This window comes from Mustelus asterias, chromosome 15 (genome assembly GCF_964213995.1).
Source record: "Mustelus asterias chromosome 15, sMusAst1.hap1.1, whole genome shotgun sequence".
In the NCBI taxonomy this organism is placed as follows: Eukaryota; Metazoa; Chordata; class Chondrichthyes; order Carcharhiniformes; family Triakidae; genus Mustelus; species Mustelus asterias.
In genome coordinates this window covers 50,809,067-50,831,219 of record NC_135815.1, presented here as the reverse complement: position 1 = coordinate 50,831,219, position 22,153 = coordinate 50,809,067, and the positions used below count along the sequence as shown (strand labels likewise).

Below are 22,153 nucleotides of genomic sequence, written 5' to 3'. Positions count from 1 at the left end.
GTGCTGTATTGTTCTTTGTTCAACAGGCAAAAGCCCTTTGCTCTGGAAAAAAGGCGGAGATGTGACCAAACAGGGATCTTTAAAATTATGTAAGATTTCTAGGGTAGGTCGTGGAGAAGATGTTTCCACTTACAGGAAATACATCATAAATAAAGGATAGTCATGAAAAAATCCAACAGAAATTCAGGAGACTGATTTGAATTGGAACTTGTTAGCACATGGCATAATTGAGATGAATAGCATAGCTGCTTTTAAGGGAAGCTAGATATGTATAGAAGAATATTCAGGGTGACATCTTTGCAATTTATTTCATATTCAACAAGGTTACCAGCATCTTGTGATTAGTTTCAATCTTAAACTATAGGCCCAAGATGTAATCAGAAAATTTCTCACGTGCCCAAGTCACAATGAGGCTTCATTTTCTAACAGCACATCACTATCCAGTCTCCGTTAAGGACCTTGATGTGTGATAGGCAAGCCTTATTGTCCCATCACTCTGGAACTGGAATAACACAATGCCAGTCTTATTGTTGATGCATCCACCATTACAATGGTTGGAGGTGCAAGTTCACAGTGAGTTAGAATCTCTGAAGATATTTAAACGGTATTCAATCAAAGGATTTCTGTTGATGCTCAGTCCAGCACCACCTAGTCTTGTCACAAAGGTTGTCTTAAAGATTTAATTTACAAAGTGAGGTAGAAATTATTCCAGTTGGATAGGTTGGTGTTGCAGTAAAGATACTTCAGTTGAAAGCAATAAAAGAACTAACTTAAAGTAAATCAAAGACTAGGGCTTAATTAAAGACACTTCATTACACCAACACCCAGGCCTCACAAACTCCCCACAGTCACCATCTGCTTTCTATTTATGCCGATCAGCTAGTCAGCTGACCACCACATCATTTTGCCATTGGTTACATTGTCTGCCAGGTCAGCTGATCCTCACAACATGTTACCATTGGTTACTTTATAACAGGTTCCAATGTTATCATTGGTTACATTATAACAGGTGAGTTCCTGGGCAATGGGAATTACCTTATGGCTTTTGACCTCTGGGTCTGTAATGATGCCTGTTGCCTGTCTAATATAGCATAGGAATTTTATTGCAGGTTTCAAAAGCTGACACTGAGTGCCAAGCCAGCATGTTGAAACATTCCGAAGACTTCTCTTATCCTTTTATTATGTTCTTCCTTTGTTATACCATGCATTAAAATGTCAATTCTATGACATATGACACCTTCCAAGCCCTCTGGCATGCTGGACATTGTCTTTTGGAAAGTTTCTAGTACAGATATGATGCCAAAGGGCAGACAGTTGAAGCAATACCATCCAAAGAGTTTTATGAAGGTGGTTTGGAGTTTTGTCTCCTGATCTAGTGGCAATTGCTAGAATCCACTATTTACGTCAAGCTTGGTAGAGATTGTACTCTTTCCAGGTATTGCTAGGTTGTCATCTACGAATGCCATTAGATTAATTTCTTGCTCCATCGCATTGTTCAGTTGTGTCAGGTAAATGCAGATTTAGTTGGAGTGATTTGGTTTTGGAACTGGTACCATACCAGAGCACCACCTGTTTGGTTCAGTGATGAGCAAAATAACCGCTTGTTGAACCATCACCTGTATCTCACTCATGACCCATTTCAGAAATGGGAGTGGGAGCTTCCTGGGTGTAAATAAGCAATGGGTTTTTCATCTTCCTTGAGTGTGATGTGGTACATAGTTTTCAATTTTCCCAGGCCTCTGAGAAATTTTGGAAATTCTCTTCCAAATTGATTGTCTTATTCTTGTTTGTTGATTTCACTGACCTAAATGATTAGATTCAGACCTATTCAGGACTTCCTGCTCAAGGAGCATTCCTGATTCTGAATAATGTCTCAGAGATTTTTTAATCTTTGCGCCTTAGTGTTGCATGAAGCTAACCTTGAATATTTAGTTTGGTTCCTCCTGGAACTTAAAGTTGAATTGATGAAAGTGGAAGAGTAATTTTTTGTAGCCACTGAACACTGTTAGATAAAACTCCAGAGACTCCAGCTCCTGTATCCAAATTGAATTTTGCATGTTGTCTATTGCCTTTAATATTTTTGCTCCAGTATTAGCTTTTATTGTCTTTTATTTCTTCTGGGAAGGTGATTTCCTGGTTGCCTGGTTCCTGTATATCTTGGATGAAGCCTCCTTTACCAGATATCTCCTCTTTTGTACACACAAGCTTTCTTGAATGGCATACAGTTTAAAATGACCAATCTTGCCATACCCATGGCACTGGGATTTGGGCGGGGCATTGTTTGCACCTCTGGACCTTCTTCCCACCACAATGAGGACATCAGAAAGTGATGGTTGGTGCCACAATCTGTTTCCCTGGTTGTTGCCACAATGTTTTAAAGCCCACAAACTGAATGACTTCATTGGGCTGTTCCTGCAGGATTTCCCTTGCATTTCTGACAAAGATTCTATTTTGCCTCAGCTTTTTGGCTTGCCTGGCCTGGCCAGTTGTACAGCTTTACTTAGTGTTAATTCTTCCACAGATTGTAAAACATCAGAGACGTTTTCAACTAAAACACCTATCTTACTCTGGCCAAGTCATCTTTTAATATTGCATATTCACAATTGCCAGTCAAATAGTAGAGATCATTGATTAATGAATTAACTCCTTCAATTTGTTTTTGATAGTGCTGATTAAATTTTGCCCCCTCTGTTACAACATTTCAACAGAGGCTAAAGTATGAGTCAAAGGCTCCGATGACATCCTAGTAGGAGGCTGTCTCTTCGATTATCTCGTCTGGCTAGCACATCATCCACAATGCTACCAACCACATATAACAAAGTGCTAACCTGGTCTGTTATTATTATTCACAATGCCCGAAGTGCTGCATACCAAGTGAAATGCCGCCTTTAATTTTGCCATTGCTCAACATGTCTGGGGCACTCTGAGTTTCCGAATGATTCTGGGAGAGGTAGGGTGGAAGTCATTGCTCACCCTGGGTTGAAGTTGCTGTTTCCTGCGTCTTGCTAGTCATTGGGCTGTCCTCATGTTTTCCTTCACCAGTGTAGTTGCTGGGTTGGCCTGAATGTCCTTCACCCGTTGCTCTCTGCTGCTGCTAGGCTGTTCTTCAGGCAGTTTCTTGCCATTTCTTACTATTCCTCTGCGGGCGTAGTCACTGCTGCCACTATTTATTATGGTTAGCAAATGTACTGCTTTACTTATGCAGTATAAATTGTTGTTCTCTTGAATTTGGGTTATCTTGGGAGACATTGGTTTTCTTACTCTGGACGATATCTTGTTGGATGCAATTGTCTTTCCTTTAAAACACTTTTATTTACATAACTAATTGTATGCAAGGTTACAGAATGTCAGGAAATAGCTACAGTTCCTTTTTTAGGTGCTTGTCACTCATCTTCCCTCAGTGAGTGACATTACACACATGGTCAGTATCTACTATAGAGGTTAGCATTGCTGCCTCACAGCTCAAGGGACCCAGATTCAATTATAGCCTTGGGTGATGGTGTAGAGTTTGCACATTCTCCCTGTGTCTGCGTGGGTTTCCTCCGGTTGCTCCAGTTTCCTCCCACAGCCAAAAGATGTGGAAGTTAGGTGAACTGGCCATGCTAAATTGCCCCTTAGTGTCCATGATGTGTTGGTTAGATGGATGAGCCATAGTAAAATGCGTGGGGTTACGGGGGTGGGGTGGCTGAGTAAGATGCTCTTCTGGAGATTTGGTGCAGACTCCATGGGCCGGATTGCCTCCTTCTGCATCGCAGGGATTCTATGGTTCTATTGCATTGGCACTGAAATTCAAAAACCACTGACTCCCAAACCGGGAGTAAAATATACCAATGAACAAAAACAGAAAATGCTGCCGGAACTCAGCGGGTCTGACAGCATCTGTGGGGAGAGAACAAAGCCAAAGTTTCGAGTCTGGATGGCCCTTCATCTGACGAAGGGCCATCCAGACTCTCAACATTGGCTCCAATCTCGCTCCACAGATGCTGTCAGACCTGCTGAGTTTCGCCAGCATTTTCTGTTTTTGTTTCAGATTCCAGCATCCGCAGTATTTTGCCTTTATGCCAATGAACCTAGGTGGGAAGGTGAAGAGGTAACTGTGGCTCCTTTAAAAAATGCAAATCAGTAACGAAGCTGCTATGCCTTTAAGCGCTGATGACGTCAGCAGAGTGGAGCGGCGGCGGCGCTCTGCCCCTGCGCTGGAGAGTGGGAAGCCCCGTGCGGGGACTGAATCGCCCGGATCGGGTTACAAGATGGCGGATGTTGTGCTGTACTGAGGGCAATCGCTGAGGGAGGAAAAGGAAGGCTGGCGGGCCTGGCCTACCCAACCCAACGTTTAACGATTTGTACTAAATGTCTCTTTTTTTCCTCTCTCCGTCGCCATCCCTTTATTTATCGGCAATAACATGTCGCACGACTCTTTGCTAGTGTTTTTCACCATTGTAAAATCGCGGCGGTGACGGGGTGTCGGGGAAAAAGGAAAAAAAAAGTGAAAGACCGAGAAGGACGGCGGCCCCCCCCCCGCGGGAAAGAGAAAAAAGAAGCAGGAGAGATAAAGAAGCGTAGGGAAGGAAACATGTCGGATACGCGGAGGCGGGTGAAAGTGTACACGCTGAACGAGGACCGACAATGGGACGACCGGGGCACGGGGCATGTGTCTTCGACCTATGTGGACCGCCTGAATGGGATGTCCTTGTTGGTCCGAGCCGAGTCCGACGGTAAGAAAGAGGGGAACAGCTCGGAGCCGGAGTCCTTCACCTCCACGCACTGCATGCAGCTACATCCCCTTTGTAAAAGGATCTGGTTTTCTTTTTTTAAAAAACAAAAACCATCCTCTTCTTGTTTTGCTCCCAGGCGTTGTTGTTTTTCCAGACACTCACTCTCTCTGTCTAATTGTGAGTTTCCAAATGACCCCGAGTGAAAGATGAGCCCAAACGTTGGAATTGTGGTGAGGCCAGGAAAGTGTGTATGTGACGTGGGGGGGAGGGGTGAGGGGATGTAGATTTAAATGATATTTACTATAGAAACTAGTGTGTGCAGGGCATATGGAAATAAAGTGTCCATTCTTTGTTTTCCACCCTTTTTTAGGTTCGCTTTTATTGGAATCGAAAATCAATCCGAATACTGCGTACCAGAAGCAGCAAGTAAGCTATGTAAAATGTTGCACACATTGGAAAGGATTTTTTTCTCATATTTTTAATCATAACGGGAGCCACCCCAAGGAAACGTTCATATTTTAATTTAAAGTCACGTGCAGAGGATATAGTAACTCAGTTGTTTGCGGTTTTTGCTCATTTTAAATTGCACAGTAATAGGTTATAAATGTGTTCAGTTTTTATTTAAAGATATCGTCATACAGAATTCAATAGCTGCCAGATTACTCTCTGCCTTTTTTGCTTTTGAGTAATTTATGAAAAATTAGTTAAAATGCCTTACAGATTAACAATCACCTGTGATCTCTTGTAAAACAGGATACATTGATTGTTTGGTCAGAAGCAGACAATTACGATTTGGCACTCAGTTTCCAAGAAAAGGCTGGATGTGATGAAATCTGGGAGAAAATTTGTCAGGTACTGTATACTCTGCTAAATTAACTGGTTAAATAGATATGTCGTGCCATTCCAATTAATGCTTTATTTGAGTGACAAACTGGAAGTTTGAAAGTAGCTTTTGGACAGGTGGCATGTAGGGTATTTTTAATCCAGTGAATAAAATCAGAAATGTTAAGGGAAAGACATTTCGTTCTGTTACCTTTTTTCAATCTCCTTTGTAAAAACTATTAGAATGTTTTTCTGTTGTGTAAGCAATTGTGTTTCTGATCAATGTCCATAGTTTCATGTGTTAATTGTATTTTCACATTAAGCTTTCAAATTGCTTTCAGTTTCAGTCTCAATCTATTACAAGTGTTTTACCTCTCCTGTTTTTGTACCTGTTGTTTTAAGAACATAACGTCAGGATTTTCAGTGATTTAACTTGTGTTCTTAGTTCAGATTAATTCTGCGTTTATTTATGATTCTACATACATTGGTGTAGTGATTTTACAGAAATAGTCCAGAATAATCCTGTGGGCGTAACCTGAAATTCCATGACAGCCTTTTTAAGAATTTGAATTGATAAAATATGGAAAATAGAGGCTGGTATCAGTAAACCTGTTCTGGTTTATGTTTTTAGTCCCACACCAATATGGTGATCGAGCAAGTCACAAAGTTGTACCAAATCCTGAATGGCTGCAGATGAGTCAGTGAATGCTACCTTTGTATGTAGCATCCACATCCTGAAAATGTGTTAAATTATCAAATACCGTCATTCTGAACAGTGACTGCACTGCAGAAAATTTTGTTGGGTGTAAAGTGCTTTGATTTGGCCAGTGATTGTGAAACACACTATATAAATGCAGGTTTTTTTGAGGGGAAAAATACTGCAGATACTGGAAATCTGAAACAAAAACAAAATGTTGGAAAAGCTCGGGTCTACCAGCATCTGTGAAGAGAGAAATGAGTTAACGTCTCAACTCTGTCTGACTGCTGCAGAGCTGAAGGGTAAAAATCTAAAATGTTTTATACCAGTTTTTTTCTAATTGTCAGTATGATGGTCAGATTATATACAGAATAATTCATAGTTGCACATGACATGTTTAGTAAGGTTTTTCCATGACGTTACAAACTGTTAACTGAACAGTTTGACTTTTGATTTTCATAAGGATTCCTTTGGTATGACCTGAAAATTCTTGAGCTGGAAAATTTTTAACTGCATATACTAATTTATCTCCCATGATGTTGGATATAAATTATAATATGGTCTCCCAGCTATTTCTGTTGTCAATTCACCAATTTTTCTCTTTATTGCCATCTTCAACATTTTCAGGTGGGAGATGTGGCTGATGGAGTAAGAAGCCATTAATGTCTTTTGCAGGGATAGTGTGGCACTCAACTCCTTTGCCATCCATTCCCTCATGATTCCCCCTCCCATCATTTGTACTTCTTTCCAATCCATCCCTAGTCCTTCAGTCTGTTTATAATTTTTAACCTCGCTACCACTTCCTCATGACTATCACTGCCCCACCCTCTTCTATCTGCTCATCTCCTGTATCGCCTTGCTGTCAGTAAATTGGGACTTTAGACATTTTGTGCAATTTATGGAGAGTTGAAAGGTTAGATTGTTTAATGACATGTTAATAAATTTACATGGGTGGTTCCCTTATTAAATGTATGCATAGCAATTCATAATGGGGGAGGGGGCAGAATTTGGGCTTCTAACCTCCCCATTTTGTCCTTTACACCCAAAAGTTTGTGTCCCGTTGTTGCTGGCTGACTGCTGCAAATAATCCATTTTCCTCTTTCAGACTTAATTGCTGGTCCAGTGAACACATTTCTAGTTTTTCATTTGGGCAATAACCCATCACCTCTGGTTTACGGCACAAGGGCCAAGTGCTGGCAGGTGGGAGTTCAGGTTTTTCTAATGTGTCGGTGCAGACTTGTTGGGCCAAAGGGCCTCTTCTGCACTATTTCTAGTACTGTACCTGGCAACTTAGTTTTTGCTCTTTCAAGATTGTTAGGTTACAGTTCAAAGTATCATTTGCAACATCAGCAAGATGATTGACCCTATACCCTGAGTAGACCACTTAATTGTTACCTAAAGAGATCCAAATGCTTAAATTGTAAATATCTTTTTTTAGCCCTTGCTCAAGATAAATTTCAGTTATACTTGTGTCATCTAACCCAACTAATTTGTGCGGTCAGTTGTTAGTCATATTTTAAAAGAATCTTTTATTTTAAAGAATTGCATCTATATTTTAGTGGTGTCCTTCTATTCGGGCCATTACTTAAAAAGGCCCCGTGCTGAACATAAAATAGGACTATTCTAAATGGACTCTCTTCAGTCAAATTCAACTACTAATGGTTGTCTTCTAAAGTTATGTTATACCTATTTTATATTAACAGTGAAAACCAGAAGTTCTGTTACAGATGTTTTGTATCTACCCTGTGCCCATCAATTCAAATAACTCATGGAGAACAAAGTGCTTTCAAAAGCAAGTAATAAAAAGTTTTTGAATAAACTTTAATGTTCCGAACTGTTCAGAATTTTGGCAAGGAGTATTTACTTGGTCCATTACCCATATGGGCTGGGCCCACATTATCACTAATAATAATTCCGTATTAATATATCTCATCCCCAAAGTGTTTTAATTCCTTCTTGAATGTTGTTTCATTTTACTTTAATAGCCACTGAATTTTCTAACTCTTGGTTATTGACCAGTGGAAATAATACTTCACTTTACATCTTTTGAACATTTATTCCCCTCTTACCTCTTCCAGTGTGTTTAAATTTCTCATCTTGGCCTCATTCTAGTAAATCTACATTCAACTCTACTATCGGCAACACTAGTCCTCCATCAGGCAAAAACTCTCTTGAGCATTCTAATCGTGGTGTGTTTGTTGTCCTGTACAGATTCACATTGGTAGCAATACTGTTGTCTTCAATGTCCATCTACAAAAACCAATAGATTATATCCCTATTGTAGCCTTTTTGTTCCACAATCTTGCTCTGTATATCTATTCGCACATCAGCGCTCAATTGAGAATTTTACCATGTAGGATGCATATCTTTTATATAAAATGCACTTTGTTAACCTATATATAAGAGACTAAGAATGGGATTTTATAATCGTACCGTTTTCTTTATGTTGAAGCCACTGATTATACATGTGGTTCCATGGGTGCTCGTGTCTTATTTGAATAATGTACTGGAAATGGCATTAATTTGGGGTGGAGGTGAAATCGTCATGAAAACTAACTTTCCATAGAATCCCTACAGTGCAGAAGGAGGCTATTCGGCCCATCTGCGCCAACTCCAATCATAAGTCTGATTTGAGTATTAGTATTTTTCACTTGGGATTCTCATGTTTTTGAGAAGGTAGGAAATTATGATTTTTGAGATTTGCCATGTGGGTAACAAGGCTGACTGTTACAATTCTGATAGCTAAACACAATAACAGTCTCGTTAAGGGAAGCACATTATGTCACATGATCTTATAGGTTGGGTTATAATTGGAATTGAACCATGAAGGATACATCTCAGACTGAATTTGAGCAAGCATAGTAGGTATAATAGATGTCTGGAATTAAGTTTTGAGAATATCTGAGATTTCAGATGATGACGACTAGTCATAACCTGTGATATTGTCTGACCTCTGATTTGAAGAATTATGCAGTTGCCTATCTAAAAATTGTCTACGATAATGGACTTGCCAAACTCATCTGTATGAGTACAAATCCCAACACCAATTCAGAAGACACTATCTAGTAGCATTCCGATTCTAACCCATTCAAACTTTAAGATCATTTATGACTGTGCGTCCCTTAACGGAATAAATAGAAATGGCATCATGGTTATGAATCTGGCTGAACACAGAAAACAGTGCAGTAGTGGTGAATGGTTGTTTTTCAAACTAGAGGAAGGTATTATCATAGAATCATAGAAACCCTACAGTGCAGAAGGAGGCCATTTGGCCCATCGAGTCTGCACCGACCACAATCCCACCCAGGCCCCCATATCCCTACATATTTTACCCGCTAATCCCTTTAACCTACGCATCTCAGGACTCTAAGGGGCAATTTTTAGCATGGCCAATCAACCTAACCCGCACATCTTTGGACTGTGGGAGGAAACCGGAGCACCCGGAGGAAACCCACGCAGACACAAGGAGAATGTGCAAACTCCACACAGACAGTGACCCAAGCCGGGAATCGAACCCAGGTCCCTGGAGCTGTGAAGCAGCAGTGCTAACCACTGTGCTACCGTGCCGCCCTATTAATTGGGGTTCCCAAGGGGCCAGCCCTGCTTTTCTTCTTGTATATTAATGAACCTAGGTTGGATGTACAAGGCACCATTTCAAAATTTGTGCATGATGCAAAATTGGAAAAATTACATTGTGTGGAGGATAGTGATAGATTTGCCAGAGTCAGGCTGGTGGAATTGGTAGGCAAAGATGAAATTTAATGCAGGGAAGTGTGGTGTATTATAACTTATAGTACAAACGAGGAGAGGCAATAAAAAAATAAAGGACATCATTCTAAAATGGGTGCAGGAACAGCAAACCTGGGGAATATATGTGCATAGATCAGTGGCAACGGGGCAGATTGAAAAAGTGGTTAAAAGGGCATACGGGTCATGGGCTTTAGAAATAGAGGCATGAAGTACAAAAGTTAGTAAGTTGAGTCTTTTGTATAACAGTTTCATCCTCAGCTGAAGCATCATGTCCAATTCTGGGCACTGTGCTTGAGGAAAGATGTGATGGCTTTAGAGAGGGTGCTTGGAAAGGCTTGTGTGTTTCCATGGGACGAGGGACTTGAGTTATTTCAGCATATTGCAAAAGCTACGCTGTCCTTGGGGAAGAGAAGTTAAGAGATTTAAAAGGTGTTTCAAATCATGAGATCTAGATGAAAAATATAAGAAATATTGTTTCCTTTGGCAGCGTGAGAACCGGGGACACTGATAACTGATTTAGTGACTGGCAAAAGAGCCAAAAGCAATGTGAGAAGTTTATATGCAGCAAGTGGTCAGGATCTAGAATGCATTGCCCGAGAGTGGTGAAAGCCGATTCAACTGTGGCTCTCAAAAGGGAATTGGATAAGCATCTGAAGAGAAATTTGCAAGTCTAAAGAATGGGTCTAGCTGAATTGTTCTTGCAGAGAGCTGGCATGAACATTACAGGCTGAGTAGCCACTTCCAGTGCTGTAATGATTCTGACCACTTCTCAACTTGGAGTTGGTAGATATGTGGCAAATATAATTCAATGTGTGGGTTATCGTGAAGAGTAAAGAACAAATTACAATATATTTTGAAGAAAACCATTCTTGATGAAATAGTAGAACAACTGAACCTTGAAAAGGAGGATTGCAGTTGCAAATAAAGAAAGAGGAGAATATGGGGTTTTAAGTTGGTAGCTCTGATGTTTTCCAATTAACTTCAACCGAATGAATATATGATTTTGTCTGTCATGTTCATTGTCATAACTTGTAACAAATTATGCTCTAGTAAGGACTAAAACATGATGGTTGTGCTGCTTTTGTGGGTTAGAGGTTTTTTTTCTAAAAAGTTGGCCAGTTAACAACTATAACCTGGAATCGCAAGTCTTTAACCTAATTTGAATTATGTGATTTGTGTGCCAGCAGCTATTACTTGGTGGTTGTTGTGGGGGCAGGGGATTGCTGACAAGACATAAAAAGAATGAGCAGAATGGCAATATTGCACCATACCATGTTATAGCCAACTGCTAAGAATTTGGTCACTAGGTTTATTTCTGCGAGAATTTGTATTTGAACAAGTCATGATGGATTTTCTGGTATCTGTAGGATTAGTGTGATGGGGTTTATTGGAATGGATTATGGCTATAGGTCATCAAGATGAGAGGAAATCTTTGCAAACAGTTGCATCAAGAGGAAAGTGGCAAATACACCCAAGGCATTTGCTCGAACCAGAGTATACTTTCTGTACATGGAGATAGTAGAATAAATTTCTAGCCTCACAAGACAAATGCAGCATTCTCAGTAATCACACACAGCTTCTGGACATCTTATTTCCTCCTTTTGATAGGGAGTGGTGCAGAAAATTCCTCGTGTTTGCTTGGTGTTAAAAAGAAGTGTGATATACTTTTACTGGTTATGTGCATTATCTGATGTTTTTGAGCAACAAATGATCAGTTGGTTAAAGTTCAACTTGCAAATAATAGCTTTTTATTACATAAAATATTTTATTATTCCATAATTTTCAAGACAGTTCAACCATTTGTTAATGTTTTGTCTTACTGAGTACCATTTATTAATTTGAGTTTTTTTTAAATCTTAAGGATTTAAGCTTAATTGTCCCAAAATGTAACTTTTTGTTCATCCAAATATTCAACATTGGTATGCAACTTAAGTGAGGTAATTAATGTCAGACATCTTTGCCTCAACCATTTATTTAAGCAGTAACTGGATGCTGTAATTAGTATAATTATAAAGATAGAATTCAAATTCTGATAAAAATGAAATCAGAAGCCACCACTATTTTATGAAGAAAATTGAAGTTGCTGAAAGTACGTTAATTTACCAAGTGAGGGCAGTATTGATTCCAATGTAAAACCAGTCCATATTCATCTAGTTCCTAGTGTTATTGGAACTGATGTTGACATATGGTTTTGTCCATTAAATCTAGGTATCAGTTAATAGTTACAATATTTTCATGATAATGCCATGTACAAAAGACATCTAGAAGCTTTTTTCAAATTGATTGGGTGCAAAGGTCTGTGAATTCAACTTTTCCCCCACACAGATACTGGCCTCCAGTTGATGTAGAAAGATACATAGAAATTGTTTCCCTGCCAGGAGACTGAAAAGCCAAGACTGTTTCATTTTGCTGTTTGTAGGACCTTGCTTTGTGCAAATTGGCTGCCATGCTTTCTACATTACAATAATTACTACGTTTTAGAAATTTGTTATGTAATTCGCAATGTCCTGAAATTGTGATGGGTGCAATATAAAAACGGGTTCTTTCATTCTATTTTAGATCCATATGATTTAATATAGGCTCATAACTAACTAATCCTTTCTGGTAGCGTATGACATGAGAGAGCTTGAAAGGGAGAAACGCCTTTTATATGAATATTGAGCTGTTAAATTTGTCTACTGAATTATTCTGCAGCTATTTAGTGTCATTTTTTTGAAGTGAACTTTTTTAAAGTTCTGATGTCTCGATGTTTAGTTAAATTGTTGTAGTTTTTAAAATAGTTTTAATTCCAATCAGAATCAAGAAAATTATTATGGCAGGAGGGACAAGCAAATGACTCAGCGCATTGCCATCAATCTATACTTAAGGCCATGTAGATTGGCTGTTGGAAGAAGGACAAGATTGGTTGGGGTGATTTATTCTCCTGTTCTCTTCACAGGAAAATCCCTGGCTTTCACATTTGTCAACAGTGCTGCAGCTGATTTCAGTTATTTGCCAAATTAATATTTAGGTTGGTGCCCAAAATTACTATCACGCTTGGACATTGTATTTGAGTTCCACACGTAGAATCAGTTTTTTGTTGCTGTTTGTTTCTGCCCTGCACTTGTATGACTGGTGCCATTAATATTGTTAATGGATTCCTCCGTTCTTCTCTCATTATTGTTAACACGTCTAAAAGAATTCTCTACAAATAAGGAATTGAAGAATTAGGGCCATGTTTATTGTCTATGACTGCTCTTCTGGATATATTTAATACATCTCAATTTTGCTACCAAATAATGTCTCTAGATTCTCCTTTTTGGTCTCCTATAGCCCTGGTAATGCTGAACTATTGAGAACTGCTTGTTTGTAAAATGTGCTTAAAATGGCATTTTGTGTTCATCCGGCATTCTTTTCATTGGCGACTACAAAGTTCTGCTGGAGCTATGAATCTAAAAATGAATGTTAAATCTGAAATTAACTTGGGTCTTTCTTTACAGGTACTCAATGTTCTATTTGGAAAATATTTTAAACATGGGTGTTTATTCTCCCCCCCCCCCCCCCCTGCATGCTTGTCCTCTTTCTACTGTGCGCTATTCCCATTCTTCCCACATATTAGTTATGATTTCGTTTGTCATTCAATGGCATGAGTGAAAATATGCATGGCCGCATTTTGTTATGCTATGTGGTAGTGCCCCAGCGCCTTTGTATCCCTGTTCTGCCAGTTTCCTTCTCAGTTGAAGCATTCAATGTAGGGTTTAAAACTTAATATGGATGTAATTTTACTCGATGAAGGAACTTAGTTTTGATAGCAAATGGCTTTGATAAGTTCAAAGTTCACAAATGTATGGGGCGACTTGAATGTTGAATATTGGAGCAGTAATGGGTAGTGCTGTGGAATAGAAGATATGGGATCCAACCCCGATTCAGTTGGTCTTGATGTGAACAGTATCAGGTTGGTCTTGAAGCTCATTGAGAGGTAACATGAGCATTTGGTGATAATGACCTGAGTTTCTTAGCGGTTGGCTGTAGGGAACATTGCAGAATATCTTGGAGTTGACAACTTCTGAGCATTAGAGGTAAGGCTCTGTGCAACCTTGGTTGACGGAAGAGTGGGTGGCAAAAGGACTAAAAAAAAACTGGCATTTTTGATTTCCTGCATGTTCTGCTGTCACATTTTTGGTCACAGCTTTGCTGTATTTTGCTATTGTAAACTATCGGCTGTCTTGGTGTTTGTTGCATGCTCTAGCCAGTCAACTTTTGTCGACCATGTTTCAGAAGTGTATCAATTCTGGTTCCAAGCTTGGATTTGCTAATTGACCATGAGCAATTTACTGGTTATTTTAAATCAATGCATAGGATAGAGAGCTTTTGTCCCCCGGATAATATAAAGCATCTCAAATTAGTGTGCATATCAGCCAAATTTAAATTGAGGAATTGCTTTCCATATTTAAAGAAAAAACTAAGAATGCTAAATACGTAACATCAATGTACAATTAGGGCTAACTATTTCGAGCATTCTTTACAGCAGGTTTGCAATGTATTTATTTTGCAGGTTGCAGTAGCAGAATATGTTTCAAATGAACCCTTTATTGGCATTCACAGGTGCAGGGACGAGACCCGTCACTAGATATCACTCAGGACATCATTGATGAGTCTGAAGAAGAGCGGTTTGAAGAAATGCCTGAAACTACTCATACAGTTGATCTTCCACCATGTGAACTAAACAAACTGGAAGAGATTGCCGACTTGGTAACCTCAGTTCTCTCCTCTCCTATCCGCAGAGAGAAGTTAGCACTGGCTTTGGAAAATGAGGGCTACATTAAAAAACTGTTGCAGCTATTCCAAGTTTGTGAGGACCTGGAGAACACAGAAGGTCTACATCACTTGTATGAAATCATCAGAGGCATTTTGTTCCTCAATAAAGCCGCACTGTTTGAGGTGATGTTTTCAGATGAGTGCATTATGGATGTGGTGGGGTGTTTGGAATATGATCCTTCCTTACCTCATCCCAGAAAGCACAGAGAATTTTTGACCAAAACAGCCAAATTTAAAGAGGTTATACCTATCACAGACACTGAACTGAAACAAAAAATTCACCAAACATACCGGGTGCAGTATATCCAGGATATCATTTTACCCACCCCATCTGTATTTGAGGAGAACTTTTTATCCACGCTAACATCATTTATATTCTTCAACAAAGTGGAGATTGTTAGCATGTTGCAGGTGAGTTATTTTATAAAGATATTAACATTAAGTTGATTTTACAGATTTGATTGCTGAAAACTTTATGGATATATTGGACCATTACTCTGATTCATTCCGAGAATCTTGGGGGTTCCCTCTTGTGTAAAGAAAGATCTACACTTTGGCAATCATATAGGCACTTTATTTTTGCTGTTCCTATGTTCTTTGAGTGATTAATGCTTACACACACACACACACACACACCCCCCCCCCCCCCCCCCCCCCCCCAGTTGAGATCAGTTTACATTGGTTTTCCCCAACCAATTATAACCTTTCCAGGCAACATTGCTGATTGCTCATATCCAAATGTATCTGACTGTAAAGTTTTTACAATGGAGAATAGAAACTTTAGTTCGCATTTGCATTGCACCCTGTTGGGGGGAGACCAAAAGTTGTAGTTTGGGTTTCAGTTTCCCTGCTCAAGGGTAGGTGGCTGAAACGTTAACTTTTCTTTCTCTTTACAGATCCTGACTGACCTGTAATTTCTGGGATTTAATAATTTTTTATTTCAGATCTCCAGCATTTGCTATTTTTCCTTTTTTTTCACTCTGCCTAGATGAAACATTAATTTTCCTTTCCAGGAACAAATTTACATGTGGCTGTGTGATTTCTCCATATAGTTAAATCTCAAGTTTGTTTCATGCTGATGCCAATGTCTGGCCTGTCTAAATGTTTAAATTGATTTTCAGGTAGGTTTAAAAGAGTATAGATGGTTGAAAAAATATCCAACCGCCTTTAAACATTATTTGATTGGATTTATGCTCCATATCCAAATGGAAGTGATGAGTTTTCCTCTTTCCAGGGTGTGTGCGCGCCTGCATGGTCTCTGTCCCCTTTTGATGCAGAATTTGGTTGGATCCTAATTTTGTATTTGCACTGCAGATTTAGTGTTGATGCAAAGCAGAAACTCACGGTGTGGCTTAATGAGGATGAGCAGACAGGAATTAGTGCAAGTCTGAATATAGGCAACTACATTTTGGAGAGGTTTTGAAGAGGATATGAGGGCAACAAGAAGGGAATTAAAGTAATCATGTCAATGGTGATGAGCATAATTAACACTCACCAGTGGAGAAAGAAATATCTTTTAATCTAAGCACGTAGTCAAAAGTAGAATAGAACCAATTGCAAGAGAGCAAAGTGTATGCTGGAGGGTTTAAACAATGATATGGTGGAGATCAGTCACAATTTTCCATGACTTGGTGTCGGACAGATTGCATGACTATAGAGGTTGTGGCAGGATTGAGGTGGAGAAATTAGATGAATTGCCAGCATAAATGGATCTTTGGTGCTCCATATTACAGTTAACAGGCTAAACCAGATCATGTGAAATACTGGTGTCCTGTTAAATTACTTTAAAAATTATACCTTATTTCCTAACCATCAGAGAACACTTGTTATCACCTGCATATTTTGGCCTAACTCCATCTCTACCTCATCTCCATTGCTTCTGAAACCTATAACTGTATAATTGTCATTTTTCAACACATTCTAATGTCCTCCCATTCTCTGCAAACTGAAAATGTAGCTACCTGTATCATGCTCATCCTGCTCTTCTACACTGGCAGGTTGCTCAGGCCACTTGAACAATGAAAATGATATTGCTGGCAATTATGGTAAATCTTTAAAATGCATTAATTTCCTAGGGCTCAGTCTGGATCAGCTGCAAATTCAGTTAGAAGTCACAATCTTGCTGCTCGCAGTGGAGCTACTACAGTGTCTTGAAAGCCTACTCAAGTTTTCCATGACGTTTTGATTTTTAAAATATTAGGATTGAATGGACATGGTGGCTGTAGGAACAATTTGTGGTCATTTCTTAAATATCTGATGAGCTAAATTACATTTTAAATAGTATTTACTCAAATGAGCTTTTTGTTTCTCCACACCTTTGCTAAACCTGTTAACACTAGGGAGCATTTACTATCAACTGAAAATTTACTAAATCATGTTAAAGTAAATAGTTCAAACATGATTTTTTTTGTTCGCTATTATTGAATTATAGTTTTAAATAAAATGTTAACTATTTTGAGTATCAGGTGTGGTTTTCAAACATTGTGGCATTATTGATACTGCAATTTTTGGGAATACATTGGTGTTTCTCTGAAAAAGGCTCGTTTGTCGATGTTCTTTATCATGCTCTGTTCTTACCAAAGGAGTGACACAAGATTTTTAAAAGTGGAAGGACTGTAAAATGGATTTTCCTCATAGCCCATAAATTATTAGAGAATTGTTGGATAACTTCCATTGTCTGTCTCATGTTGTAGGTCTCTGAAGTATAAATATTCATACAGTAGCTTTTATAGTATTCTGAAGCTACAGTGTGCTGGTAGGAATGAATGATGTGGAGATGCCGGCATTGGACTGAGGTAAATATGGTAAGAGTTTTAACAACACTAGGTTAAAGTCCAACAGGTTTATTTGGTAGCAAATGCTATTAGCTTTCGGAGTGCTGCTCCTTCGTCAGATGGAGTGGAAATCTCCTCTCAAACATGGCACAGAGACACAAAATCAAGTTACAGAATACTGATTAGAATGCGAATCTCTACAGCCAACCAGGTCTTAAAGATACAGACAATGTGAGTGGAGGGAGCATTAAGCACAGGTTAAAGAGATGTGTATTGTCTCCAGACAGAACAGCCAGTGGGATTCTGCAAGTCCAGGAGGCAAGCTGTGGGGGTTACTGATAGTGTGACATAAACCCAACATCAGTAACCCCACCGCTTGCCTCCTGGACTTGCAAAATCTCACTGGCTGTCCTGTCTGGAGACAATACACATCTCTTTAACCTGTGCTTAATGCTCCATCCACTCACATTGTCTGTATCTTTAAGACCTGGTTGGCTGTAGAGATTCGCATTCTAATCAGTATTCTGTAACTTGATTTTGTGTCTCTGTGCCATGTTTGAGAAGAGATTTCCACTCCATCTGACGAAGGAGCAGCGCTCCAAAAGCTAATGGCATTTGCTACCAAATAAACCTGTTGGACTTTAACCTAGTGTTAAAACTCTTACCAGGAATGAATGAGGCAGAATAACATAAGATTTTTATCTACTGGAAGAAGCTTTTTAGGATTGAATCTACGTTACGGTTTCTTTCCGAATAGCAAAATGGATTATTTCAGAAGAAAATTGTAGCAATTGGTACCATAAAAATATCCTTTAATTTTAGATCCTGTGACCTGTAAGCAGAGAAGATGTGTGTATCGTTCGTTACTTGCAGTGCATGGTATTGCCGTTAACAACTTTGCCTTTGTCTTTCCCAATATTAATTGCAGGTTATTCCATTTCAGGTCACACTCTTAAAATATAGAACTTCAAAATTATGCTTAATCATAGAAATGATCATAGAAACCCTACAGTGCAGAAGGAGGCCATTCGGCCCATCGAGTCTGCACCGACCACAATCCCACCCAGGCCCTACCCCCACATATTTTTACCCACTAATCCCTCTAACCTACGCATCTCAGGACTCTAAGGGGCAATTTTTAACCTGGCCAATCAACCTAACCTGCACATCTTTGGACTGTTTAATGATTCATCGCAACATCTACATTGTTTAGTTTTGTATATTAGTGAAAGATAACCTGATGGAGGAGTTGAGTTGAATTCAGTCGAGTCATTAAAGATATTATTTACTGTAGATCGCAGCATACAAATCAGCCCTTCATTTTTCAGATAATGAAGGCATGTTTAGGGCAATATTCTCATTAGGAGTCAGCCGCAAGATTTCTGCTAAGCACTACATGTTTGGGTAAGCAGGTGATAACAGTCGTGTGGCAATTTAAGACGCACACCCACCCAATTCAAAATGACGCCCACCTACACCAATAACAGCTGTTCCAATTTTATTCTCTGCACCTGTTAACCTCTGTTGATGGATGGATTTTTTTTGACGTTTGAGGTTGATTTATTGTGCCATGATCTACGTTGGCTATGAATTCAAGTGTTCATTGTTGGACCCAGTTAATCCAAAGTGCTATCTTTCCATTTTTCAGTCCAACTTGGTGACTACTACGTAACTTCTCTCAGCCTTGTATCGTTAGTGCTTGATATCTACATCAACATGGAAACTAAATGGATGAATAAATACCTGAAATTAGTTTGAGATAATTGGCAGTAGTGGTCTTGATGTTTTTCCTTAGCTGTAGATGAATGAAAATGAACTTTTAGCGGTCATCCATAGATTTATCTCGCCAGTTGGTCTAAATGATAATGTTGGAAGTATTCACTTTTTTTGCCTAATTATGTGCATGATTTTTTTGATTTGAAGTTTACAGTCTGCAACTGTAAAAGTATCTCGAGCTATGTTTTCTCCTATTGGGAAAAGCATTGTGATGCTGATGCTGCTCATCGAGATTTCATTTTTTTAAAAGTTACTTTGAGTATTGCTTGACTTTTTCCCGGGGTGGAAATGGCTGCTACGAGAGGACGCAGGTTTAAGGTGCTGGGGGTTAGGTACTGGGGAAATGTTAGGGGGAAGTTTTTCTCAGAGGGTGGTGGGCGAGTGGAATCGGTTGCCATCAGTGGTGGTGGAGGCAAACTCAATAGGGTCTTTTAAGAGACTCCTGAATGAGTACATGGGACTTAATAGGATGGAGGGTTATAGGTAGGCCTAGAAGGTAGGGATATGTTCGGCACAACTTGTGGGGCTGAAGGGCCTGTTTTGTGTTGTAGTTTTTCTATGTTTCTATGTTATAAAGGGTTTTTAGTAACTTGAATCAAAACCCATACAATTGGCTACAGCTAATGTTTGTGAAAGGCTGCTGAGAAGCAAATGATGGATTATTTTCCCTGTGCAATGTTGTATGATGCTTGCTGTTACATTTTTATGGTGCAAGTAAATTGAAATTGGAATCTTCTTTGGCATTACATTTCGTACAAATAATTGTGGATATCAGATTGCCTCTAGGTTGGTTATTAGTGAGGTATAGATAGGCACAGTGGCACATTAGTTAGCACTGCTGTCTCATAGCACTAGGGACCTGGGTTCAATTCCGGTCTTAGGTGACTGAAGTTTCCACGTTCTGCCTGTGTCTGTGTGGGTTTCCTCCAGTTGCGCTGGTTTCTTTCCACAGTCCAAAAATGTGCAGGTTAGGTGGATTGGCCATGTTAAATTACCCTTTAGTGTCCAAAGATGTGTAAGTTAGGGAATCAGCAGGATAATTGTGTGGGGTTACAGGGATAGAGCAGATGGTGGGCCTGAGTAAGATGCTCTGTTGGAGAGTTGGTGCAGACTCTGGGCCTAATGGCCACCTTCTGCACTGTAGGGATTCTATGACCAGTTTGTGAAATATGAGCGCACGAAGTGTGTTTAAACAGCATTTAAGCATATTGGCTTAAATGCAAGTTTTATTACACTATATCAGTACATTAGCATTGTGACGACACTATTTTACCCAGAAAATGAAGGGAAAAAACTTATTTACAATAGCTTTCATATCCTCTGGATAACACAAAGCGCTCCACAGCCAATTCATTACTTTCTGGGTGTACGAAGTATTGCGCCAGTTCTTGCACAACAAGGTCACACAAATAGATGAAAAGAATAACCAGTTAATTTGTTTGTGCAGTTAGAATTAAGGGGTAGATTTTCAAGACAGCAAGAAACTCTCTGGTCTGGGATGTTTGCCTACCCGAATGGCCTAAACGTGTTCAAATTATGGAGTGGCACTTGAACCCACAACCTTTTGGCGGAAGTGAGTACCCCTGAACTGAACCAAGCTGACACTCTTAATTTCTTACATACCACTAATAATGCCAAATTGGTGAAATGTTGACTGTTTTCTTTTGTGATGACATGTTGACAGTTTTCAAGATTGTGCTTGAAATTGGCTCATAAAATTATATAAATAACGACTGACTTCAGTTTAATTTGAACTTTTCTAAGTTTATGGAAATTAAATTGGAATGGGAGGAAAGCTTTTCCTTTGCAAAATATTTGAACTTTTCCCCTCCCTTCCACTTTCCAGTATTCTACGGGTAATTTTACTTTTGAGCTCCATCAGTATCGGTAGAGGGTAATCCATACAAAAGCAAAATACTGCTGGAATTCTGAGAAAATGCTGGACCTATGGAGCTAAATAGATATTCCCAGGTTATGAAAGGTACCATTTAAAGTATTTTATGAAGATCGGTGATAGCAAGGTGTTAAAATATGTGACTTTGCCCAATAATCATTAATTTTTAAATATACTGTTGGTCTTCCAGGGCACCACTTGAAGTCAGGAAATGATCCCATATCGTTTCCTTAATGTTCTCATTCTTGATCCTTCCCTGGACTGAAAGGCAAGCAAGTGGGGTGGAAAGCAGTGATCCAATACAATCAGAGGGGCAAATTTTAAAATAAAATTTGAGGGTTCCAAATTTATGAAGCTAAAAAGAAGGCAACATTTATCTGCAAACTGAGCTCTCGTAGGGGAAAAGCAAAGTAGCTGTCAGAAAATTGTATATAGTCCCAGCATCGTTCAGTGAACAAGCCCTTCATGCTGAGTCAAAGCAATTATAAAATATTCAAGTTTGACGAATTGAAATATCAATTCTAGGTTTGTATTAAAAATTTCAGTCATAACGAATAAATGGATGCATATTTCAATCCCATGGGGGTGTTTGGAGAGAGAAGAAATTTCTACTGTTGAACAGATTTCCAATTTTACAAATTTGGAATCTGCCCTTGGAAATGATTTTCTGACCTGCCTCTCTGTAGATGCTGGTGTGTTCAACCTTGTGCTTTCAGCTGACCCTTGAGGTCCAAGCTTTCCAGGTTGCAAAACTACGGAGTGGGGAGTCCCATCACAGCTTGTGCCTGGGCATGAACCTCAGCTGCTGTCATTGATCCCATTCGGAGAATGTGCTGGTTTCTTGGTTGAGCCATGTGGATTGAAAGGAGTGGGGGTAGGATTGGGAGCAGTGGATCCACAGGATTCAGCAGGTTGGGTGAGAGGGAGC

General features: G+C 39.3%; 1 protein-coding gene across 4 annotated transcripts in view; it reads left to right on the top strand.

Annotated features, from left to right (window-relative positions):
* The first annotated feature begins 4,163 nt into the window (after positions 1–4,163).
* The window catches only part of ppp4r3b (protein phosphatase 4, regulatory subunit 3B), a 62,357-nt gene continuing 44,367 nt past the window's right edge, over positions 4,164–22,153 (top strand). For all 4 annotated transcript variants that reach the window (XR_013499653.1, XR_013499652.1, XM_078229888.1 and 1 more), the window contains exons 1-4: positions 4,164–4,715; positions 5,086–5,141; positions 5,469–5,567; positions 14,569–15,192. Coding sequence is in view for 2 of the 4 variants with exons in the window: in XM_078229888.1 (XP_078086014.1) it covers positions 4,574–4,715; positions 5,086–5,141; positions 5,469–5,567; positions 14,569–15,192 (921 nt within the window). In the remaining 2 variants the exon portion in view is untranslated. The remainder of the gene's footprint in view (positions 4,716–5,085; positions 5,142–5,468; positions 5,568–14,568; positions 15,193–22,153) is intronic.